General features: G+C 40.1%; 1 protein-coding gene across 1 annotated transcript in view; it reads left to right on the top strand.

Annotated features, from left to right (window-relative positions):
* RAD51B (RAD51 paralog B) overlaps positions 1-24,154 on the top strand; it is a 357,454-nt gene that overhangs the window by 198,415 nt on the left and 134,885 nt on the right. The window contains exon 8 of the mRNA XM_062494785.1: positions 4,766-4,884. Within this exon, the coding sequence (XP_062350769.1) occupies positions 4,766-4,884 (119 nt within the window). The remainder of the gene's footprint in view (positions 1-4,765; positions 4,885-24,154) is intronic.

Here is a 24,154-nt window from a genome sequence, read left to right as displayed (position 1 = left end):
GAAAAAATCAATATGTGAGAATATGGACAAGGTGGAACTAATTATTCTGTGCAGTTATACCAACAAGGAACATGTTGGGTTTTTTAATTGAGAGTATAGCTGCTGCTGGCAAGGACTTCTTGCATTTAATTTAAAAAAAAAAAACCTGTTTTAAGAAGTTTCTTTCATTTGATTTAAGATACTGGTCTAGTTACCAAAACTTTCATGGGATAAGAAACTAGTGGAACTGAAGTGTCTTTATGATTAAATCACCTTCCAACATACTTGCAACAACTGGGACTTGTTTGCATGTGGATTTAGTCTCTAAAATGTATCACCTTATACACAAAGGACAAGAAAGTCTTGGAGACTGGGTCTGTACTTGCAGTGCTCCGGCTGGACTTAATAAAATAATTCCAGAAGCAGTATCGAGCTGGGTAGCTTTTATCCTGCTCTTCCCTCCAGTGAAAAATGGAAGGTAAAATAAAACCACTTTTTCTGTCCTGCCTATATGTGTCATTCCCTCAGTGAAAGGGAAGTTACTTATAGGAAGTTTGTTTTGATTACACTGATAGGGAGAAACAATCTAGTTCTCATGTGTAAGCAGGGCCAAGTGTTGTGGCCAAGTTCTACTGACAGCTCTTTCCTGGTCATTAGAGCCCTGTGCAAGCAAGCCTCTTCTGCTTGGAAGCAGCACTGCAGGACTCAGCTGAAGTCACTCTTTATTCTTTGTTTTTTCCCTGGTTGTGGAGAGGCATTTACTTTGCATTTGACTCAGACCACAAGCAGCTTTATTTTCACTTGTGACAGCTGTTCAGTGAGAGTGAAGCAGCCAGTTCCTCCTCTGTGTTTGCAGTCCAGAACAGATACGGTGTCTGCTGGTGTCTCTGCCAGTGCTCTGAGAAGTTCAGTTTCATAGGATACAGTTGAACAGGAATCTCACACAGTCCTTGGCCTGTCTGCTTTGAAGATTAGTTTCATGCCAATTTTTTTTTGTGTGAGGAAGGAGGGAGTGTTTACAGGATTTGAAATCACCCATTTTACTAGAGGTGAACCTGATCCAGAAAGCAGGGAATCACTGGACATCTTCTTCCAGCCTTCTAACATTCACCTTCACCTGCCTATGCTAGGATCCCATCTCTGTGCTTCTGGACACCCACTCCCTTACTGCATACATATACCGAGATGTCACCTTTTTCTCATCTGTATGTCAGCTGTATTTCCTTACCTTTTCTAATCTCTGCACACCCTGTATTACCTGTGACTTGAACAGAAACCATGATGCCAGCAGTGACTGGAGTAAGAACAGGCTTTAAGGGCACTGGAGACACTGGGACTGCTGCCTATCAGGTGACTGCACAATGCAGGTGCTGTGGAAGCATCCACCCCACAGTGTGAGTAAGCACTCCATACCACTCTGCAGTGGTTCAGGTTGGAGAGTCTGGGGACCTCTGAGCAGAGACCAAAGTCTTATAAGTCTGTTTTCTTCTTGGGCCAATGTTGGTGTGATACTCCCATCTCTAAGTATGAAAATATCAGGGTTTGGAAGCACAAGGCAATACATGCTGGAAAAAAAATTGCCCTCTCTGAACAGTGTTTTTTTATCCACTTCCTTTGTCCAGTTCATTAATGTCTAAGTAGTGGTTGAAATAAGAGAAAAGATAAGTCCAAGGTTTTTTTAAGGCTATGTTTCAACATAAATCTGTTTTCTTAACACATCCCCTTTCCTTCCTCTGAGACATTTACTATCATTTTGTGTTTAGAGCAAGAAGAAGGAATGAAGCATATGTTGACACTGCCCTTGAACTTCTTTGCAGAGCTGACACTGCTTCCTCCTGTTTGTTTCACTTGCTTTACCTCTCTATCTGCCTAATGCATCAGTTTGCAGGAGGATCCCTTATAAAATGGAAACCTTTCCAGTGGGGCATTCCCTTCCCCCTTGCAAAAAGTATTTGCTGTAAATTTGGTCCAGGTTTACTAACTACTTTGCACCAAAGTCATAAATTTTAATAACTTCACAGAAGAGGCTTTGCCCTCTTCAGATAGGGGCTGACACAGTATGGTACAGTGTGCTTTCTCCTGTATGAGAAAATAAAATAAATTGCAGTAACTAGCTCGTTCTGCCACAAACCTTACACATATACCATTTCTGTTCACTTTGGGACAGGTTTTAGGCCTGAAGGAATGCAGAATTAGGAACTGCTGTGGAGTGGTATCTCCACAGTGTAATAGCAGCAGGTTTCAGACATTTAACCATTTCAACACCTGACTCAGGATTGCAACAGCAAGATGTTACTCCTTCTGTTACCTAATAGCAGATACATGATTTGAGGGAAGTTTGGGTGTGAATTTTGTGGCTGTTTTATGCCAACACCAGCTACTTCTGGAACACCTGGGCCCTTTGTAGTGAGGGGTGCACAAGCAGGGGTGCTGGTGGTGTGGAATGGTGGCTCCCAGCTCTAAACAGGGGTACAGTTACATCAGCTGTGAGAGGAACACCTCCACACCCATCAGAACTCACATTTACTGGTCTCACTTGCATTTTGTGATTCTTACCCATTTCTAACAAGGTGGGGAAAGAAGGGCTGTGTTGACTGCAGCTTATTCCACATGAAAGGTTTGCAAAACTTTAAAGCTGCTTTAGTGTCTTATATTCTCCATTATCCTGTTTGTAATGTAATCGCATTTTACTTTTGTGGTGCTAGCACAAACCCAAAAATTTGTAGAACTTAATGAACTTAAGTAACTTGCTTTGAGTCATTTTAAGGGAATGGAACACAGACCTCCCAGCACCCTGTTTTAACACTTGAGCATGTTCACTCCTTCAGCTGGAAAATTAAATCCAAGACATAGATGAAGATAAATTATTCTTGTTAGCACATCCACCTTTCCAACAGGGATGGTCTAGACTAATTAACAGAATAGCATTTCCAATACTGAAGATTCCAGTTAGATGCTTCTCTGGTGAGTTATTCAGGTGAAAGTTTGCTGCTTATCAATATATTTCTTTAAGTACAAAAAAAGCAGCCATCCTATCTGGATAGCACAACTGATCAGACTAGAACAGTGTTTTGCAGAAGCAGGTACTGTGCAAGTCCCAGTGAGCTCCTATGATGTGGGAGGTAATTCAGACAAGTACAGAGTCCAAACTCTTGTCAAACTGTTGGCTTGAATCTGGTGCTTCACTCCTTCCTTTTGTAGACCTTAAACTTTTAAAGACCTAAGCCAAATCCAGTTGATGTTAATGGAACTTTTTATTACTTGGGGAAGGTTTGAGGCCTTCAGCTGAATCCTGTAGGGCACTGCAATCATTCCAGGCACTTCTCTCCTGCCTGCTGCTCTCCTGCACCTAATGCAATCTAATAGTGTCCTTCTCATTGCTTACAGCTGCCAGCAGTAATATAAATAATGATTATCATTACATGCCAGCATTTTTGGTCTTATTCTTTAGTGAGTATTTTTCCAAAATAAAAGCTTCAGCGAATCAGGAAACTATGCTTTTGCTCTGAATAGTTATAAGGGCAGGTGGTGAGCGGGGGAAGTAACAAAGCCCACTTCCTTGCAGATGTAAAAGTAATGAAGTCTTTTGAACCTGAATCTTCCAGAAGTTCTGCTGGGCTACAAGATGACTTTGTTATCTCAATACAGTTTTGCTAGTACTTATGATTTAGATTTCAACATTAACTGTTGCATTACAGATCCTTTTAACAGAAATGTAAGACCACTTTATTGCAGTGTCTGGTCTAACTTTCATTGACTTATTTGACAAGGATTTCACAACTGTCCTGGGAAAGCCATTTTGTTTGTTGCCTGATGGATGACAGGAAGCTACCTGACTTCAAATCTAACTGTGTCTTATTCACTCATGTCTTTGTACCAGTATGGGCTGTGTACCTCAAACAGTTCAATTTACAAATTGCACGTGATCATTTATACCCACATAATAACTGGAATTTTGTTTCTGAATTTCAGGGGTTAGTCTGTCTTGCTCTGTTCTTGAAGTTTCATTTGAAATGCAAACAAGTCACCCATCAATCTGTTCACCTTACACAGAATTTACGATGAGTAAAGATGAAGGTCTCAGGCACCTACCTGCCTGTATATTTGTATGTGTGCATGTGTGGGTCTCTGGTTTCAGTCCAAGCAAGCTCGGGTGCAATGGCGGTTAAGCAAGCTGCATCATGTGGCATTATTGGAAACACTTCTTTATTTTGTCATTGCTGATTCCAGCAAAGTCCATTTTCCTTCAGGGTTCTATAAAGTTCAGATGATTTCAGAGACAGCAGAATGGTAATTACAGCTAAGGGGCTCTCTTTGCAAATCTTGGAAAAAGTGTGGATGTCTGATGGCATGAATCAGTATTCTGACTTTTAGGTTAGTGTATTGCGGTAGCACATTCTGCTCCTTTAGATTCCCTTTTTGTTATGCCATTATACACTGTGACTCAGCTGGCCTGCTTCCCTCTCCTCTGTGCCCAGAGAAAGCTGATCTGCATGGGGATATAGTAGATAAGAAGAATAGGCAAGTTTCCCGAAGGTAGGTAATACTTTGCAACACCTCCTTAATTCTTGGCACTTCTTGTTGGTATCAGAGGGTGAGATGGAGAACACACTCTAGTTGTATAAATAAATCAGAAAGCAGGAAATTAATGCAGCAGTGCCATCTCCTAAGTGCTATTTGTAATTGCCTAGTTTAACGAATAATCTGAGATGACTGACGAAGTTTCAATGCTGAACCCTTTGCTGTGCCACAGTCCTGATGCAGTTTCTATCCTATTTATCTTCAGGATCCTCTGTGAGTGGAAAGAGGGATTCTGGTTGTGTGACAGCAGCCCTTGGCAACACGTGGAGTCACAGTGTCAACACCAGGCTCATCCTACAGTACTATGACTTTCCAACAAGACAGGTGAGAACTTAACAGCAAAGAGAATTTAAATAAAGCTACACCAGCAGTGCTTGGTCAGATGAGCTGTGTCCTTCAGCCTCTCTGGTTATACTACATGTGTTGGCACTTGAGAGCCCAATTGCTTATTTGGAGTGGGGGTCAGTCAGTGTCCTTTGGTTTTAAGGGATGACCGGCACTCCAGTGCCTCTGTGTGTTAGGATGGGCCTTTCTGAGTCACAGTTGGTACAGACATACAAGTTTCTTAAGCCTTTGGTGCTTTTTACATTGTGAAGATGAAAGGTAATCCTTGAAATGCTTTCCTGCACAGGAATTTTAGGACAGGAGTAGAAACATAGTCTTTTCACTGCCATGATTATTTTGCTGTCATGTTGTCCACTCCTTGTGCACAATTTCAGCTGTGACTGTTAGGACAGGGAGCACTCTGTTTTCTTTGACTGCTGTTTGTGAGTAAAAGCTTGCTGCCTGCAACAGCAATGTTAACATGGAACAGTAAGTATGGTACCAATTTCCCAGAAGTCTACCTGCAAGTAGGAGAACTGTTACCCTTTTCACTGAGAGATTTTATGCTTTTAAGTGGAACACAGTAGCATCTTTTACTGCAATCCTCACCTCACCTCTGAAAAACTGGGAGACAAGACATTTGGGGTATGAGGGAATGACTTTTTTTAAAAAAAGTATCATCATGCATGATTTCATCTGTCCCTTGGGATATCTGTGGTTATAATCTCTTTTGGCTTTGTCTGTTCTGTTTTTGCATTGATGTAAATCCTTCCAAAGGCTGTGACCCTCAGTCTTAATGTTATTGATTTTCTGCCAGTTAAAGTAGAGAGCTGTCAGAAAAATTGCTACGTGATATTTGTACCATCTTACTTCTATACCATTACTAGCCATGTGCATTCAGATTTGTGCTCCTGGGTTTACTGTCACAACACAAAGTTTTTTGCTTTTAGATTGCAGGCTTTAGAGCCAGAGGAAAGGAAGCCATCCAGTTTTATTAGATAATTATTTATTAGAAATGAAATTATAGTTGTAGTACTCCTCTGTTTCTTCAAGTAGCGGGCACTTCAAAGCAGCAGTAGTCCTCTGGACTTTGAGGTAGAAGGTTAAGTGTGTCAAATGCAGGTAGAAAAGGCATCTTCTGTACTTACTTCTAAAGGCTATGCATAGAAATTAACTGCTGTTCTTATTCTGGTCTGTATGTGTTCTCCTTTTCTACAAAAATACTAAGTTCTACAAAGCACAAAGCTCTTAATAAATTTCCTGGATCTCTCCAGAGTTACATGAGAGGTGGAGTTGGCAGAGGGTAAAGGGCAGAAACTGGGCTCTGTGCTACTTCGTGATGCACAAAGTCAGCTAAAACAGATTAAGAACATTCCTCTGGTAGTGGAAAAAGGGAGATAGCTTTTCTAAAGAACATTCAGATATTACATGTAGTTTTTCCTAATTTTGTTTGAGAAGGAGTAGATCACGAATGTACGAAAAGTTGTGTTCAAGCCTTTGAAATTATGGTCTGCTTAGCAGAGTCTTCCTCTCTTCCTGACTGGATTTATCACATGCATCACCTTACAAGTGAAGCTGTGTGTTCATTCTGTTTTAATTCAGCAAAGGAACTAAAACTATAGTGAAGAAAAACAACCTTAAAGTAAATGTTAGTATATATTATTAAAACCAAAGTAATTAGAAACAGAAGTGCGGTATCAATAGTGATGTACCTGTGAAATCCATGACTGAAGTGGGATATGTCCATGATGTCCTGTAGGTATTTTCCTGTTGCTGGTATCTGTGTTGCTTTTACAGATAAATTATTGGTTCTTAAATTCATAGAAATCTTTCAGCTAGACATGCAGTTTCCAGTTCGAGGAAGGCATCTAGAGTTACCCTACCTGTCGCACTCTATTGATCTATCATTTTACACACATATGCTCCTTTATAATTGCTTTATACCCACTTTCAGAAATGAACTGTGAATAAAGGTGCCTCAGTTTGTGAGATGCCATTTCAGTCACTGTAAAGTGGTTCTGCCAGGAGGTATTAGATATCAGTGCTTTGAAAGCCAGCACTTTTAAAGGAAACTTAACATGAAGATTCAGAAATTACCAAGTCAGTAATCACATTTACAAATTACCATACTGTATTTAAAAAAAACCCAACAAAACCAACAAAAAAAACCCCCAAAACTCCCCCAAGAAACAAACAAACAAACAAACAAAAAAACCCCAAACAAACAAAAAACCCCACCTATGATTATCTGTAGTCTTCGTTTTAAAGTGAAATTTTGCCCCAGCAAAATTACTGAAAGCACACAGTTGATCCAGAGATTTGAGTGAAAAGTAGTTTCAAACCCAAGTTTTTCCTGCTTTTGTACATTTGTGACCTTACAGAATCAATACTGTATAAGGAATAAGCTGCATTTCCATAGAATCGGAGACACTTCATATGGTTGGTGATTGCCCATCTCCCCAGTTCATCACAGTCTCTCTGCAGGGCCTCCATGCCTTTGAGGGAGTCAACAGCTCCTCCCAGTTTAGGGCCACTGGCAAACTTACTCAATATCCCTTTGAATACTGTGTCCCAGTCATTAATGAAGATGTTGAAGAGCACAGGGCCAAGCATGGAGCCCTGTAGGACCCCACTAGTGCCAGGTCCCCACTCTGATGTCACTTCATTCACTAGAACTCTGTGTGCCTGACCTGTGAGCCAGTTGCTCACCCAGCACATAATGTGTTTATCCAGCTGTGGCCTGGACAATTTGTCTAAAAGGATACTGAAAGCTTCACAGAAGTCCAGGAAGATCACATTTGCTGGCTTTCTATGTCTTTAAGGTGGTTTACCCTGTTGTAGAAAGAAATCAGTTTCAACAAGCAGGACTTTCCCCATATGGAGCCATGCTGGCTGTGATAATGACTGCATTATCTTCCAGGTGTTTTTCAGTACTTTCCAGAATAATCTTTTCCATGATTTTACCAGGCACTGTATTGAGACTGACAGGCCTGTAGTTTCTGAGGTCTTCCTTGGCCTTCTTGAAAATAAGGATAATGTTTGCCACTTCCTGTCTGGTGGGACCTCTCAGGATTCCCAGGACTGCTGAAAATCACTGAGAGAGGCTTTGTAGTGACATCAGCTAGCTCTTCAGATGAGTCCCATCAGGCCCCATAAATCTTAGGAATATAGCTGAAGCAGTAGATCCCAGCAGATCCCACACATGACAGGGTCATCTGGGAATTGATTATTCTTGCAGTCATGGTTCTCTAGCTCAGGGGTAGAGGCCACTGTGGCCTGTCATCTGTGTTGAAGACAGAGGCAAAGAATGCATTTAAACACCCCTGCCTTGTCTACGTCCCTGTTTGTGTGGTTGGCAATCCAAATCCTGTAATGGGGTGATGTTATTTCTACTCTGCCTTTTGCCATTAACGTATTTGAAAAAAATCTCTTTTTATTGTCCCCCACAGTTCTGGCCTGCTTAATCTCCAATTGGGCTTTGACCCCCCCCAAATTTTCCCCCTACCATGGCCAACAGCATTTCTGTATTCTTCCCATGCACCTGACCTTGCTTCCAGCAGACATACACCTCCCTTTTCCTTCTACAGTGGATGTAATTTATGTTTTCAAAAGGTAGAATTCATTATTTAGTCAGTCACTTGCTCTCCAGAACATTCTCTTTCTGGATCTACTTTCTCTCTTTCTTTCCCTGGGGAAGCTGGAGTGGTGGTGACAGTCTGAGAGACTCCCTTGCTTAATTTGACTTCCAAGGTAGTAGATCCAGAGTGCCAATCCTTGCTGCAGAATCCCACCCATCAAGAGAAAAAGCACCTCTTGAGAAGCACTGGGCCAAGGGTGGTATCCTTCAAAATATGGAGTAGTAGTGTGATTGTTCTGGAAGATTCAAGCAAGCATTTTTCTAGAGCTGTGGTATCTCCTGGACAGCCCACTGGGCTGCTAGATGCTTGTTCTTAGTCATGCAGTATTTGTTTCTGGGAAAACTCATGGACATGGTTCCTGTTCTGAAACCTTGGGGAATGCCAGGGCAGCAGATGGCAGAGCAAGTACGTAACAAATCTGAGGAAACTGAATGTAGAATTCCTATACAGTTGGGACTTTTTTTATATATTAAGTTTAAAATTATTTTGTTTCTCCAATAGATATTTTCCAGCCAACTATCTGTTTTTCCACCCCACCCTTCCTATGTCTGGTGAACATTAATAAGACAGCAGCCAGTTCAGCAAAGTAATGAAATTTCTGGGATGTCCTGCCTGCCTGAAAATCAGTTAGGTTTGCTTTATTGCTAGGATAGGAGCAGCTTTCTGAACAAACAGATGAACTTTGCTCTTTTGCTTCCTTCTAGAAGCCAGGGTTCTGGTTTTTGTTTCCTCCAGGACAGAAGCAATACCACTGGGGGGAGGGCCAAAAGAGATTTCCAGTCTGCATTTAAATTCATTATGTCACCAAAACCCACAAGCATGGGCAACAGCAGGAGTCTTTTAGCTACTGAGGTGGGACTGAGCTGTACAATTTCAAAATCAGCACAGTGGCATGAGAACATGGGAAAAGTTAATTGTTTCACACAAATACCTTCATGAAGGGAGTTATCTTTGCTGATACTTTGTTCTCCCTAATCACTCTTATAAGTAGTTAACCATGACATTTATTTTCCTGAAATGCATACATAAACATGCAGACTCTTTGAGTTTGGGCCAAAATCAATGGGGCTGCACTAGAAACGTTTCCTCAGTTATCCCTCTGTATATAATTATCCTTCTTTCCTGAATTGGAGTCAGCAGGCTTTAAAGTTACTTTTTTTAATGTGTTCTCAGCTGTCTTTGGTAGGGTTAAATACATTGCCATGCTATATTTAATGTTTTGTTCTTGTCCATTGGAGGCAGGGTGCTGGATTAAATGAGACGTTGCCCAGATCTGCTGTGGCAACTTCTATGGGCGTGGTTTATTTTATAATTTTCAAGGGATTTGTGAGACTCATAGTATTGTGTTAATCTCTGTGATGTGTTCTGACATTCTCTGAGGAAAAATGCATATAGAAGTGTTATTTTATAACAAGGCAGTGTTTTCCTGTAGTATTTTCAAGAAAGAGCATTTAGAGTCACAGAATCATACAGGTTGGAACCTTTATGATCATTGAATGCCACCATTAACCCAGGATTGCCAAGTCCACCACTAAACCATGTCCCCAAGTGCCACATCTACATGTCTTTTAAATATGTCCAGGGATGGGAACTTCATCACTTCCCTGAGCAGCCTGTCCCAATGCTTGACAACCCTTTCTGTGAAGACATTTTTCCTGATACCCAATCTAAATCTCCCTTGGCACAATTTGAGGCCATTTCCTCTTGTTCTCTCATGTGTTACCTGGGAGAAGAGGCTGACCTATACCCATCTACAACCTCCTTTCAGGAAGTTGAAGAGAGCAATGGGGTCTGCTCTGAATCTTCTTTTCTCCAGGCTGAACAAGTCCAGCTCTCTCAGACACTCTTCATCAGACATGTGCTCTAGACCCTTCACCAGCTCTGTTGCCCTTCTCTGGACATGCTCCAGCACCTCAATGTCCTTCTTGTATAGAGGAGCCCAGAAGAGGACACAGGATTTGTAGTGTAGCCTCACTAATGCTGAGCTGGGGGGGGCAGGAAAGATTACTTTCCTGGTCCTGCTGGCCACACTGTTCCTAATACAGGCAAAGATGACATTGGCCATATTCAGCTAGTTGTCAACCAACATCCCCAGCCACTTTTTCCCCTTCTGTAGCATTGCCTGGGGTTGTTGTGATGCAAGTGCAGAACCCAGAACTTCACCTTATTGAATGCCATTTAACTGATTCATCAATCCAGCCTGTCCAGGTCCCTTTGCAGAGCATTCCTACCCTCCAGTAGATCAAGACTCCTGCCCAACTTGCTGTCACCTGCAAATTGACTGGTGATGTGCTTGATCCTCTTGTCCAGACAATTAATGAAGATATGAAACAGGTCTGGCCCTAATACTGAAACCTGGGGAGCGCCACTGGTGGCTGGTCACCAACTGGACGTAGCACCATTCACCACCACTCTCTGGACCTGGACACCCACAGTGTTTCACCTAGCAACCAGTACAACTGTCTGCACCATGGGAAGCCAATTTCTCCATGAGAATGCTGTGGGAAACAGTGTTGAAAACTCTACTAAAGTCTAGGTAGATGACATCCACAGATGTTCCCTAACCCACAAAGCGGGTCACTTTGTCATAGAAGGGAATGAGGATGGTTAAGCAAGACCTGCCTTTCACAAACCCATGCTGTGTGGGCCTGGTGCCCTGGTTGTCCTGCATGTGTTGTGTGATGGTGCTCAGGATGGTCTGCTCCATGAGCTTCCCCAGCACCAAGGTCAGGATGACAGACCTGTAGTTCCCAGATCCTCCTGTGGCCCTTGCAGACGATGCCACACTTGCCAGGCTCCTGTCAGCTGGGACCTCCCCAGGTGACCCGGGCTGCAGGTAACTGATGGGCAGTGGCTCAGTGAGCTCTTCTGATACTGAGCTCCCTCAGTACCCTCGGGTGGATCCCAGATGGCCCTGCAGACCTGTGTGTGTCTAGGTGGCAAAGCAGGTCACTGGGCATTTCCCCTTGGGTTATGGGGACATCATTCTGCTCCCCATCCATGTCTTCCACATCAGGGGTCTGAGTATCTGGACAACAACTGGTTTTAGGATTGAGATATGGGCTGAAGCTTTCAAGCTGTGCTAAGTGAGCTGTTGGGCAGGAATTTTCCTGGTAAAATGTTAAACTTTGCAGGTAGTGTGTTTCAAATGCATAAGTACATGGTGACTCATTCACAATAAAACAAAACAGAACAAAACCCTCTTATCTTGTTCAGACTAATGCCAGACATAACTTTTGTTGTGACCTGGTTTACAGACCAGCTGTTTCATCTTGCTCTGCTTACTATCATATGAATAAGCATTCCAAAATTACGGTGGTGAAATAACCCTGGTACTTGCTGGATGGGGGAAGGGCTGGAAGAGAGCCAAGGGGAGTGAGGATGATGTTTTATATTTATGAGATTTGCAATTATTTACCTTACATGTTTTATCATATTAGTAAAGTAGTTCTTTCAAAATCTACAGATATTTGGCTGTAACTTCACCTGGAGATGGCTATTGGAAGTGTTGTAGAGCGTACATCTGTTCTGTTCCATCTTCTCATATAATATGCTTCTCTTATGGAAAGTCAATTCTGTAAAAACACAGCGATATTTTTAAATTTTTTTAGGATAAAAGTGATGGTGTGGAGTCATGCAAGGGAAAAAATAATACAAAATTTTACAGGAAAGCAGATTTTTTTCAGGCAAGATTAATTTTTTACAGTTCTCCATTATGTTTCTTTTGAAAAAATAGCCATGAAAAGACTGCAGAAGCACATATTCAAATTCTGTAAAGCCTTCCATTTAAAGAAGTGTTATTTCCTAGATTGCACAGTTTACTTCAGAGACTTTTGCCTCGCTTCAACTATTGACTGAATATTTTGAATCAGGACACCATGTTTTAATGACTTTAAATTTCCATGCATATTTACAAACCACATCCTTAAAAATACCTAAATAAGCTTATGGGTTTTTTTCTGATTAAAACGCTGTTGACTGATAACCCTTGTGACAGAAGTCTTTTGCTTATTCGTGGATCATATACAAGCATAAGCAGCAATATAATCTTGAATAGCATGAGAACAGTATGAAATTGGACACAAAGGCACAACTGTAACATAAGCAGGTAGCTATCTACATAGTACGGTACTGACTTAATCCAGCAAAGTGCCAAATGAAAAGATGACAGAAAAATAGTGATGGTTCATTAACAAGTGTTTGGAGCTCAACCATCACCAGGTGACTTATTTGCCTGACTTGAGCGTTTGTTCATATCTCTCTTTGCAGCAAGCCTCCTTCTTAATGAAATTCTGGGAGGTGGTCATACAATATAGCAGTCCCTGGAGCCCTGTCTTTATTAGATGGGTCTGGATTTATGGCCCTCTCCTCTTAACAGGACACTTTTAGGGAGAAATGTTTCCATCACTCTTGAACAAGAATCCATTTACTCAGGTGCTTATAAAACACTAATTAATTTATTATCTAGGAATCTAAATAGAAATGAAATGGCTCTAGGTCAAATAGAAAAAAAACAGAAGAAACCTTGAAATACTTCATCCTGTTCTCTTCTCTGTCATTTCTTTAATAACTACTACAAGTTTTCCTAATGACGATTATTCTGCTGTCAGATAGACAAAATGTAGGACCAGCTGTACAAGCTTCAAACTCATTCACCTGTAGTTCAAAGCATTCTAAATAGAGAAGCAGGGACATGTCTGAGGCAGAGAGGCAAATTCAGTCATTAAGTTACACTGAGTCTTCCTCCTGAGGCTGGTGGCACAGGTGGGTTCTTTCTGGTAGGTATCTTTGACTGACAGACAAGCCCACTCAGAAGAGGCTGCTCCTTGGTTGCTGCTAACCTACACCAGTTACAAGTTAACCATATCCTATTAGGCTATATTTTCAAATTACTATGCAAAAGCATTTGCAGACTGATCTCTGCAATACCCTTGCCAGGTGCTCATAACTGAGGAAACTGAATCATAACTGACTTAGTAAATCTTTTGCAGCTGGGAGCAGATCTGGAATCTCTTCACTGCCATTGAGTGCCAATAGGCTTGATCTTGCTTAACCTTTATTGCCCTTGTTTCAGGCACTTACAAGTCTTTATATCTCCTGGTACTCCTGCTTCCTGCTCCAGCTTGCCCAGTAGATTAACTCACCTGCTGGACTGATGTTCACTTGGGTCCCTGAGTTCAGTCTTGAATCTCTCTCCTCAGCATGCCGTAAACTTTTATTCATAAGAAAAGGTTAATGAAACTGGGACTGTGACTGGAGCTTTATGGCAGAGCTCTTTCTCTATTTCCTTGTTTCCAGTTTCTGTTGATACCAGAGGTGATTCTTCTAACCCTCAGCTCTAGAAGTCACCTTGTATTCCTCTGTCTCTCCTCTTTGCAGACATCAAAACTTCTAAATTGCAAGTACCCAACAAAGATGGTAGCTAGCACATAAATTTTTAAATTATTAAAATGCTTGTCTGGCCTGTTATCTCCAGTAGTGGTTAATACAGCATTTCTAGTATTATCAATACCTTTTTTTCCCCTCTTTCAAACACATCACAGAAGATAGAATTGTTACCGTGATGAAACTTATTTAGTCACAGAGAAGCTCTTGTTTTAATTTTACATATTATCTCAGTTCTGTAACGGAGGAGATGGCCTTTTGCCTTGGTCTCATTGATAATTGTGCACCTTCATGTTAATCAGATGGAAATTTTCAGAAATTTTCAGAAATATACCTGCTGTTCTTTATTGGGAGCCACTTAAAGGTTAGGATAGGAGGTGTAATATTACTGTAACAAAATCTGCTCTGAATACAAAAGAGAACTTCTGTCTGTGTTGCTATTAATCCAACACCCTTTACAAACACTGTGCTTACAGTTAAGCAGCATAAAAATGGGAGAGAGAAAGAATCAGATAGGACTTTTAGGCTCTGGTCTGAATTGTTGGAAGAATGTTCTGTTTGTAAGCTTAAGTCCCTTTGCATAGAGGGAATTAATGCAAATTCCCATGCTATTTATACAGAATCACTTCTCTGATTTTGATTTGACTTCTGTGTGAGTTTTCCCCTCTAAACAGAGAGGAATTAGCCTAGGGCAGATTCTCTCATCAATAATTGATATGTCATCACTCCTGAAGAGTGGCAATGACCAAAGTTGTTTATCCTTGGAATGACGTGGCAAATCCCCTTGCGTCCTGTCTTCTACCAGATTCTCATTTTTCCTCTTTTTAAATTTCTTTTTCTTTTTAAATTTGAAAACAGAGGGAAGCAATTCCTACCTCAACTATAAGGGTTAATTATTCAGAAAAGTTCTGCTGAGTCTATCTTGGAATATAGTATACTTAAAGACATTCTTAATAGTCAAAAATACCAGAAAATAATTGTGAGTGAACTGGACAACCTCAAGTAGTGAAAATATAGTGGAATATAAGATCAGAAATAATAGAAATAATTTGCAAAATAATATTGGGCATTACAAATGAGTTTCTGTTTTACTTAAGGAGCAGACAAGTTCAAAGTGAAGCTAATCCTAGAGTGGTTTTGTTTATCACAGAAAGACTAATTTAACACTCTAATGTAACCATGAAAAGGGTGTGGAGTATCCTAGAAAAGATCAAGCAAGGTGTTTTCAAATGAAAAGTTTGTACCCTTGTGGAAAGGAACCAGGGATGTCTCTAGAATACTGTATGTGGCCTGGAAATGTTTGTTCTAGTTTCTTTCTACTTTCTTCTCTATCTACTTTCATCCCAGCCAAGGTCTGTGCTAGATAGAATATATATATTGACATATACTATGAGTAAATATATATATATATATATATATATTTATAGCAACACGTTTGAGCTATCACTGGTAAAAAAGTAGATCTCAGGTAAAGTTTTAAAACCAAACAAACTTTGACATATTTACTTCAGTGGGCAAAATGCATGGCATCTTATGTGAAAAGCTAGGGTTCAGACATGATTCTCATGTTCAGGCATAGAACCTTTATGATTAGGGGAACTTATTAAGGAAGATTGTGGACATATTAGGTGAGAGTCATATCAGGAGTTTGTATATCTGGGATATTGAATTGTTTCTTGTTTTAACTGTTCTAGATTGACAACACAGGAGAATGGCAGACAGTGGATGATTTTAAAAATCTACTATAGAGAGAACAATGTGGGGTTTTTTGGTTCAGTTTTATCAGTATATCTACCCTGGGTAGGTTCAATTAATCTAGAGGAGTTTGCTCTACGTATACTTTTTAATCTTTGATCTCTGTAGTTCCTGTGCCTTTAGCTGTGATGTAAAAACAGGCAGAAGAAGGACAAAACCTCCCTAACTGCTTAGGAACTGAATACAGACTACTGACCCACTTTAAGGAATAAGACCCATTTTGACATACCACTGCCTGAGATGGACTACACTTTAAAACACAGGGGGTTTTGATTATCTCCAATGTTGCAGACTTAATGGGAGCTGCCTGGCCAACTTTATCATATTTACCCATCATAATGCATCAAGAAGGTAATAAAATATACAATTTTCACAATATTACCTTCCCTTGGACTGATTGTTGTAACTGTTGGAAAAATACCATGGGAGTTTGGGATATCTGCTCAATCAGGAATGGAAAGGTTGTATGCAGGAGGTGGTAGTGTATTCTACCCACATGGTGGAAACACTGGAAGCTACTTGGGACTAAAGGTAAAAGGCATTATGAACAGCTATCTGAGCCATCCTGCTTCCAGCTCTCACAGGTACTTTAATTAGGGAGAGATACGTCCTTTGGCTGCATATTAACAGAAAGCCATAAATTCCTCAATCCATGTTGAAGTTCAGTGTTTCTGACAGACTTGTCATTGATGGGTGGCTTCAACTCTTTGAATACTGGTAAGAAGTACTGTAAAGTACAGCTCAGTTAATAAATTACTTCTTCCTTGAGTATTCATATTAGAGCAACACCAACTTAGAAATTACTACTGAGGTCACTTGTTAATAAATCCCCATGTCTCGTCAAAGAAAGTGATAAACTTATGTTGTAGAGTGGTGTGTGAGTCACTACTGAAGTTCTCCGCTGGAAAGAGCTCATTAGGCTTATCTTGGGTTTCCAAGGTCCTTTCACATTTGCGTAACAGTGATGGTTCATGGTCTCTCTTATCAGTCATTTCCTACAAGTGAGTCCGGAATCTCTGGCCGAAGTTCTTGCACTAGTCCTGAGTGAATAATCAGTCTAATTTTTGTATGCTATTGGATTTAATTTGTCTGTGCAGTTATCTTCTGCAGTTCAGGGTGTTTACATACTGCTTGGCATTGAAGAGGAAGTTATGGACTTCAGGACACTTGAACTGGCCTTGTGCAGAGCTGACAGTGGTTGAGAAGGTTGGAGTCTGAGCCAGTGAAACCTTATCATGTCTGAGCCAGCACTGACTTTTTTTCAGCACATTGATGGTTCTGGTCCAAGTGATATGTTTGTTTTTCACTGTACGTCACTGAACTTGTTTCTTTTAGCATCAGTCTTTATCTATCTAACAGTAATATAAAACTCTGTACCCACAGTCACCTCAAGCTACAGATAAAAAAATCATCTAATCTTCTCTTGTGTTGATATTTACAGCTGGATGTGGTACATTCATATCAAAAACAAGAGGAAACTACTTTTTTCTCCTTTTTTCATATGTTTTTGTCTTGCTTCTTGCCTGTGATCTTATAATGGCCATCTCATTTGAAATAACTGAGCAAGCAGAAAAGAGAAAACAGAAGTGTAAATATGCACAAAAATCAAACAGTTTCTTACTAATCTTACTAAGATAATACCAGATATATTTAATTGATATTAAATATATAAAAGAAAGGTAAACAGCTTACTGTAAGACATGTACTACAGGTTGCCATTTGGGTGCCACTGCAGGAAAGAATAGGTTGAGATTTTTTTCCCTACAGTTTTGCATTTTCTTTGTAACAGCTACATTTTTGTCCTTTGAACATGACTAAACTTTTCTGAAGTTCACATATAGCTAGGATCCGTAAAGTCTGAATTTCCTATGCATGATCCCCATGCAAGTGAATATCTAAGAGCTATAAATGCTGATCCCAGCAATTTTGTGAAAACAGTGATCATTACACATGATCGTTGCTTCTGTTTCTTCTCCAAACATAAAAAGATTTCTTAACCTACTGATTGTTGTTTGTGGCATGTTGTCATCAAAAATTGCAGACCCGATAGGTTATAAAGCAATATTTCAGGTCTTAAAGGGCTGACTTTAGTGCATCTGTGCCATGCACTGGAACAAGAATATTTGCCTTTGTCTGCTGGGGCTTCTTGGGTATCCACTGCCCTGTAGAAATGCCAATGAAGCCTTCTAGAACAGTTCATATTTGTTAGAAAAAAAATTTTCTAGAATTTTGTTATTTAGCGGTTGTACATTCAGCAATACAGATGATGTTAATAAGGTCAATGGTTTCCAATTAACTAGTAAATTCTTTCCCAATAATGTTCTTGCTAGAGAAAATCTGACACTTGTAGAAAGGTTGAAATTAAATTTTAGATTAACTCTATCACCTATTTTAACATCAGTAGAGTGTGACAGTACTCCAAAAGCACACATATTACATCTTTATATATTAGCTCACAGGTCTGTTAGCATGACTTTTTTTCTTGTCCTTGTTGCATGATGCCCAGTGGACTCTAAAATACATTCTGCTGAGGCTTTGCATGAGATAATATTGCTGCCTCTCACGTGTGAAATTAGCAGTGTTGTGTGAGCTTGTCTCCAGGGACTTTGCTTTTAGGAATAGAACAAAGTGAACACACAAAAAGAGTTGGAAAGGGCTTTTGTTTGTTTCATGTCAAAGGCATTTTGCAGTCACTAGTGAGGGTAAAAAATACTTTTGCTATGATCTAGGACTTTAACTTGGTTGAATCCCAAGCTTTTTGGCCCAGGTCTTGGATTTTAGGATTATGCCTTTACCTCAAGGAAAGACACTTGTTTTTGCTGATGTTCAGAACCTATGACTGGAGAACAGGAAGAGCCCACTTCTGATGCTATTTCTGATGCTAATGGATTCATTTTCTTTCAATTTGTAAATAATAATGGTGTTTTTCGTAATTTAGAAAACCAAAAGAGATTTAAAGAAGGAATGAGTATTGCTTAAATAAAGATTTGAGACACAGTAAAAGCAGGCATTGAAGTTGGATTTACAGCAGATACTTTTTTAGCTGTAGAAGGTAAGTATGTTGGTAAAATTATTATAGATATTAGAAGAATAATAAAAGTAATAAATCATTATGGCAATTCACATGCTAATTACATACATTCCTCACGTTGTGCTGCTGAATTACACCGAGCTGATTTGCTCCATGCAGTGACATGGGCAGAGGAGCCAGTGGCATCTCTGTCTGAACTTGTGGCTCACTGGAGAAGAAAGTGTGCAGCTCCTGGGCTTCCAAGCTGTGCTCCCTGCTGGTCCCATCTCTTCCAGTCATGTCGGCAGGCAGGGTTGAATCAGCCATGTATTCTGAAAAAAGCTGCTCTGGTGCCATTGTACTGGTACTCCCTTAGGGGTCCTTCACAATTTGGGACACAAGATTTCTGGGATAAAGCAATGTTCCAGTATGTGTCATAAATAAGTGTTGTATCCTTCAGCTTTTTTCTTATTGGCAGAACTAGAGTGAAATGGGACAGTATGCAAGCCTCTGAAAAGCTACATAAACTATTTTCTGTTCTTCTCACTATTGGTGTAGTAAATCTCATGAGTGACCACAAGTTGCCATGTAAGAGAATTCCCATAGGAGTCTGTGTTTATGTTGCCCAGCTACTTTATCCAGCCACAGCACCATCCTCAGATCCCTTTCCTTGGCACTGTTTTATTGTGGTCATCAGGACACTCTTGCTGGCTGGCTGTTTTCCTGCTTAATGAAAGCTACAAGCATTTTCTCCTGAATTATCCTTCATACTGGACAACTATCAGGGCTTTGAGCCTCAAATGTATTATAGCATAGGATATCATCATGGCCAAGTTCTTGTGAAGTTTCCTGGCCTATGGTGGACTCTCCATTGGGAAAATTAGGAGACACTCAGAAACAGAAAAGGTGACAAAACCCATTTTGCAAACTAGGGAATAAGGCATGTGGCAGAGAGACAGAAAATGCTTCTGGGGAAAGGAATTTCATAGAATATGGTGTTTCATGAGCTGAAAGGAGCTGACTATCCTGCATACCCTCTCTGTATTTTACCCTGGGGAACTTCCACCAGAAGTCTCTGAAGTAAACTGGAGGCAAGCCTGTGTTTGTGCAGTTCCCTGGCCATGCTGCTGCAGTTCAGACACCATCTGAATACACATGTGGGATTTCATTTTCTTTTCCAATTAAAACTTGCTGTTTGCCTGGGCAGTGCAGTTCCCTGCCACTAAAGTTATTGTTAAGTTAAGTACATCAGGCAAGAAAAGGCTCTCTGGATATAAGGGCTTAGGAATGTGCTGGCAGTCTGGGAAAGGACAGCTAAGGAAAAGCAGCATTTTGTTAGCTTTGGCCTATTGCATTCAGGGCAGTTGTTGCTCTAGAGCACATCAGGACAGTTCACCTTGGAAAGTTTTGGTTTTGTTGTCTGTTTGTCTTTGAAACTCATTTGAGGTTTTGATTATTTTCTTCCATTGGAGTTATGTTTACTTAGTCCAAGGATACTCAGAGCTCCACATTATAGTGCTTGATGCTAAAACCATGCCTAAATGGCACTGCATATTTCATGTTGACCTCTCTCACTTGAAATATAATGTTTGGCACACCACAAATACTGAAACAATTTGCAGACTGGTCATCTGTTGCTAGCAACTGCCTGGATAGGCTCAGCCAAAACACATGCTTTCGTTCTGGTTTTATGAGAGGCAGAGGAATTGACCCCACTGAAAAAAGATAGCAGAGCTGTTGCTTATTGATCCTTCTGGATTGTAGCATCTGGGTACAGGAAAGTAGGGTACCTCTGGAGCTGTGCCTACCTGGCAGAAAATTAATACAGTAAAGTTGCTACAGATGTCTTATGTCCATATACAATTTTCACCTAGTTGCTCAAAAAGCAGTGACACAATTAGGAAGAATACTCATGAATCCTGATTCCCAGTTCCTGACAATGTGCACTGTGAATTAGTGCTCTATACATATATTGTTTTTTATAAGGAACACCTGAAGCCAGACAGGTATAGCAGGCTTGAGATTTGCAGTGTCCTATTTCCTGGACTTGTCCTCTCTGTTCCTCCTCTATTCTTAAAAGATTCTTGGTTTTCATTTCTATCTCCTTCTTTTGTTTGTTTTCCTTCCATTTCTTTCCTTTGCAAGTATTGAATGTCTCCTGTGGGAGTAAGCCCAGCCACATGTGCATGCAATGATGGTTTATTTTTATTGGAGTCGTTGCCTGTGACTGTTATTCATTACTGTAGGAAGAACTGCACTAACAAACTGCTCTGAGAGCTTTTTTTTTCTTCTGTAAAAAGTCTTATTTTGTCCTATTGAGACTGTCTACTGCCATCATTAAGATATTGAGAGTTGGGAGCTGAGACACTAGTACTAGTACCCTGAATGTCCTGTTGTGTCTGGTGTTGCAAAGCAGAATCTCAGCACCTCAGCTTCTTTGCATGGTGTCTCCTTAGATCAGCTTTTCAACCATCTATCCACCTCTCTGCCACCTAAGCAACTCAACTGACCTCTGCTTGGGGAAGAATTTGTGGTTCCAACAAGTGCAAGCACAGTCACTGTCTGCCATTATGTGCTTTTAGGATAGTAGAGTGTACAGCCAGAGCATCACCAATCCAGGTCTGCTGAGGGGAAATGCTGAATCAGAAAAGGCAAGTAAAAAGTACTGTAAAATGCTTCTATCTCACTTGCACTTCTAGCCTTCACGCTGGATAAGTAATCCTCACTTTTTTTTCATTATCACATATTTGTGTTACCATGGGCAAGACCATGATGTCCCAGAATTCCTGGTACTTCTTTAAGATGAATATCTAGCATAAATAATAAAACTATTGGTAGTTGAATTAGGAACATATGCTTAAAATAAATAAATGTAAGCTGGAACATAGGTATATAAGCAGCCTAAATAATTTCACATAAGAAATACAGAGGTAGAATTAATTTTTATTAATTAACCACTTTTGAGAGTGGAGCACAGAGAGGAAAGTGGTCTGCCTAGGCTTACGCAAAAGAGTATTTGATCATATCCTAGAAGTTTTTGCTAAGATGAAACAAAAAGACAAGAAGTGATTTATCAGAAATTCAGTTGTTCTTACATAGCTTCATGATTTCTAGAGATTTGTTTTAAATATTTCAAAAGCTCTGCTTTGCACTAGCACTGGCTCTTATAATTAAATGTAATCTGTTGGAATTTGGCTGAGAAAGTTTTATCTCTTTGATATTAATTTACATTTGTTAATGTAAGTGTCATGCTGCTATTTCAGGATAGAGATTTCTTTGAGTTCTTGCTGTCATGCTGAATCCATTTCATGTTTTTCCTTGAGCTTTTGAAGACTTTCTCTTCATTAATTTTCTTACTCAAATCAGCACTCATGGTTGCTGTTTTCCCTGTAAAAATAACTTAAGTGCATCTGCATTTCTCCCTCCCTCACTTTTTCTTAAGATGATAAATAGGGAATTCTTGGCTTTGCACTCTTAGTGATGTTTTTAATATATGAAATGTGTATGCATTGTAATAAAAGAAAATAAACAGATGTTCTGCTGCATTTTGAGGGATTGAGATGACAACAGGATGGTCAGTTGCCTTTTGAGTCCATTAACTCTGCTGTTAACAGGATGGTCAGTTGCCTTTTGAGTCCATTCACTCTGCTGTTTTTTCCAGATGTGTGCTAATGGACATTTTTAGGATGTACACAAACTCTGTTTGCCTACTTTTCTTGCACTAATTGGTTTGGATTTATGGAATGCCTCTCATAAACTCTTTCTAGTTGCCATTGTTGCTTTTCCATAAAGTACTAGAAAGGAAACTTGGTCCTAAACAGTTTCCTCTGGGTGGGATTTTCTTGTGGGGAAAGAGGAGAGACAATCCATTTAAACTGCTCTATAAAGAATTTTATTGAGTTGTGGCCCATTAACCTGGCCTTGATGAAAGTTTTTTCAAACAGCTGGACTTCAGAGAACCACATCTCCCAGGTGCTATGTACAAATAAAATTATAGTTTCATATTAAATAATTTTAATCCAAATTATGATTGGTTTTAATTTTTTTTTCTTTTTTTTTTGCATTTTTCAAAGCAGTAGGGACTCCACATCTACTTCCAGTACTGGGGCATGTTTGTAGCCCCAGTCTAGTGCTCAGGACATCTTAAGCATGCCCTGTTTCAATCCACCTTTTTTTTTTTTCCCCTAAACAGGGAGAATACAAGTGTGGGGTCTTGGTGTTTGGGAAGACTGAAGAATGGCTGCATAAATCTCTTTTTCCTCAGCCTGTTTGGTTTACGTCTTTATTCCCAATAATTGCACAGCCTGCCCAGCCTGTAGCCTTTCTTACTGACAATCATACAGGTGCAGACAGTACAGCTAGAGTGGTTGAGCTTTCTTCTGTTTTAAAAGGGAGAATTTGTGCATAGAGAGCTTTTGCTGGCAGTAGATTTGGAGGAAGATACAAAACAAGGCATAATTGTTTCCGTAAGAAAATGCAAGGTCCTGATAAAGTCTGATTACGAAGGCAATAGCATTTAATAACATTATTCAGATTTTGGTACTGATATCAGCTATAAAATCTTTAGGACTGTATTTAATTTCTGAGCTTCAATTTACCCAAGTGCATAATGGGGTTATTTTTCCCCACCCTTTTTAAAATCTATAGATTAAGTACCAAATAAGCACAAAGTGTTGTTATCTGAAGAATCATTTGCCACCAGACATCAGTTTATTGTTTATAGGTATATCTCGTGAGCTTAGTAAATGATTGCAGGAGACCTAAACTACTTTTTTTACTCACCATAACACTGGAAAGGCATTAGGGTCACTCTTTGTTAATGCAACAAGGGACAGCTATCTCCCAAGTCAAATCAGAACCCATGGTGGGACAGAAGCCTCAGAGAGCTCCAAGGTCCAACAAGCATTGGTGTTTGGTAAGGCCTGGCAGGAAACACAACAGTTTTTTCTCTTATGTTATAAATGCCATCCCATTGCCCTAAAGGATGCTTCAATGTAAAGAGGGAGTGAGGAACAACTCTATGAAGCCTTAATGCCACCATGGTATCGGTGCCCTTTAGGGAACTCTTGGTTCTCTCCTTGGGTACCTTTCCAGTGGGCTGGAGGCAGTTGGAGCTGTGGGGCTGAGAAACAGAGCTGGCTCTGGGAACTGGGTTGCAGTTCCTGCTCAAAAGTAAACAATCTGCAGAATAAGGACTGCTGCTTTCATTTCTAGAATATATCAAATTCCAGCACACTGGGCCTAAGAAGAAGCAGAAGGGAGGGCAGAAAAAACAGTTACAAAGTCTGCTGGGATATCTGATGCAAAGTCAACTTTGTTGTTTTCCTTCCTGACTTTTTCCTGGGCTCTATTGCAGCTGAGTAAACAACCCTCCTGATCTACAATAAGAAGGGAAATTCTGTCATGAAGATTGTCCACACAGTCAATTTGGCACAATTATGGGAAAGATTTGTTTAGCTTAGCACTGATTTTATTAGTACGT

This window comes from Cinclus cinclus, chromosome 6 (genome assembly GCF_963662255.1).
Source record: "Cinclus cinclus chromosome 6, bCinCin1.1, whole genome shotgun sequence".
In the NCBI taxonomy this organism is placed as follows: Eukaryota; Metazoa; Chordata; class Aves; order Passeriformes; family Cinclidae; genus Cinclus; species Cinclus cinclus.
Note: the sequence above shows the minus strand (reverse complement) of the source record. Positions and strands in the feature narration are given on the sequence as shown.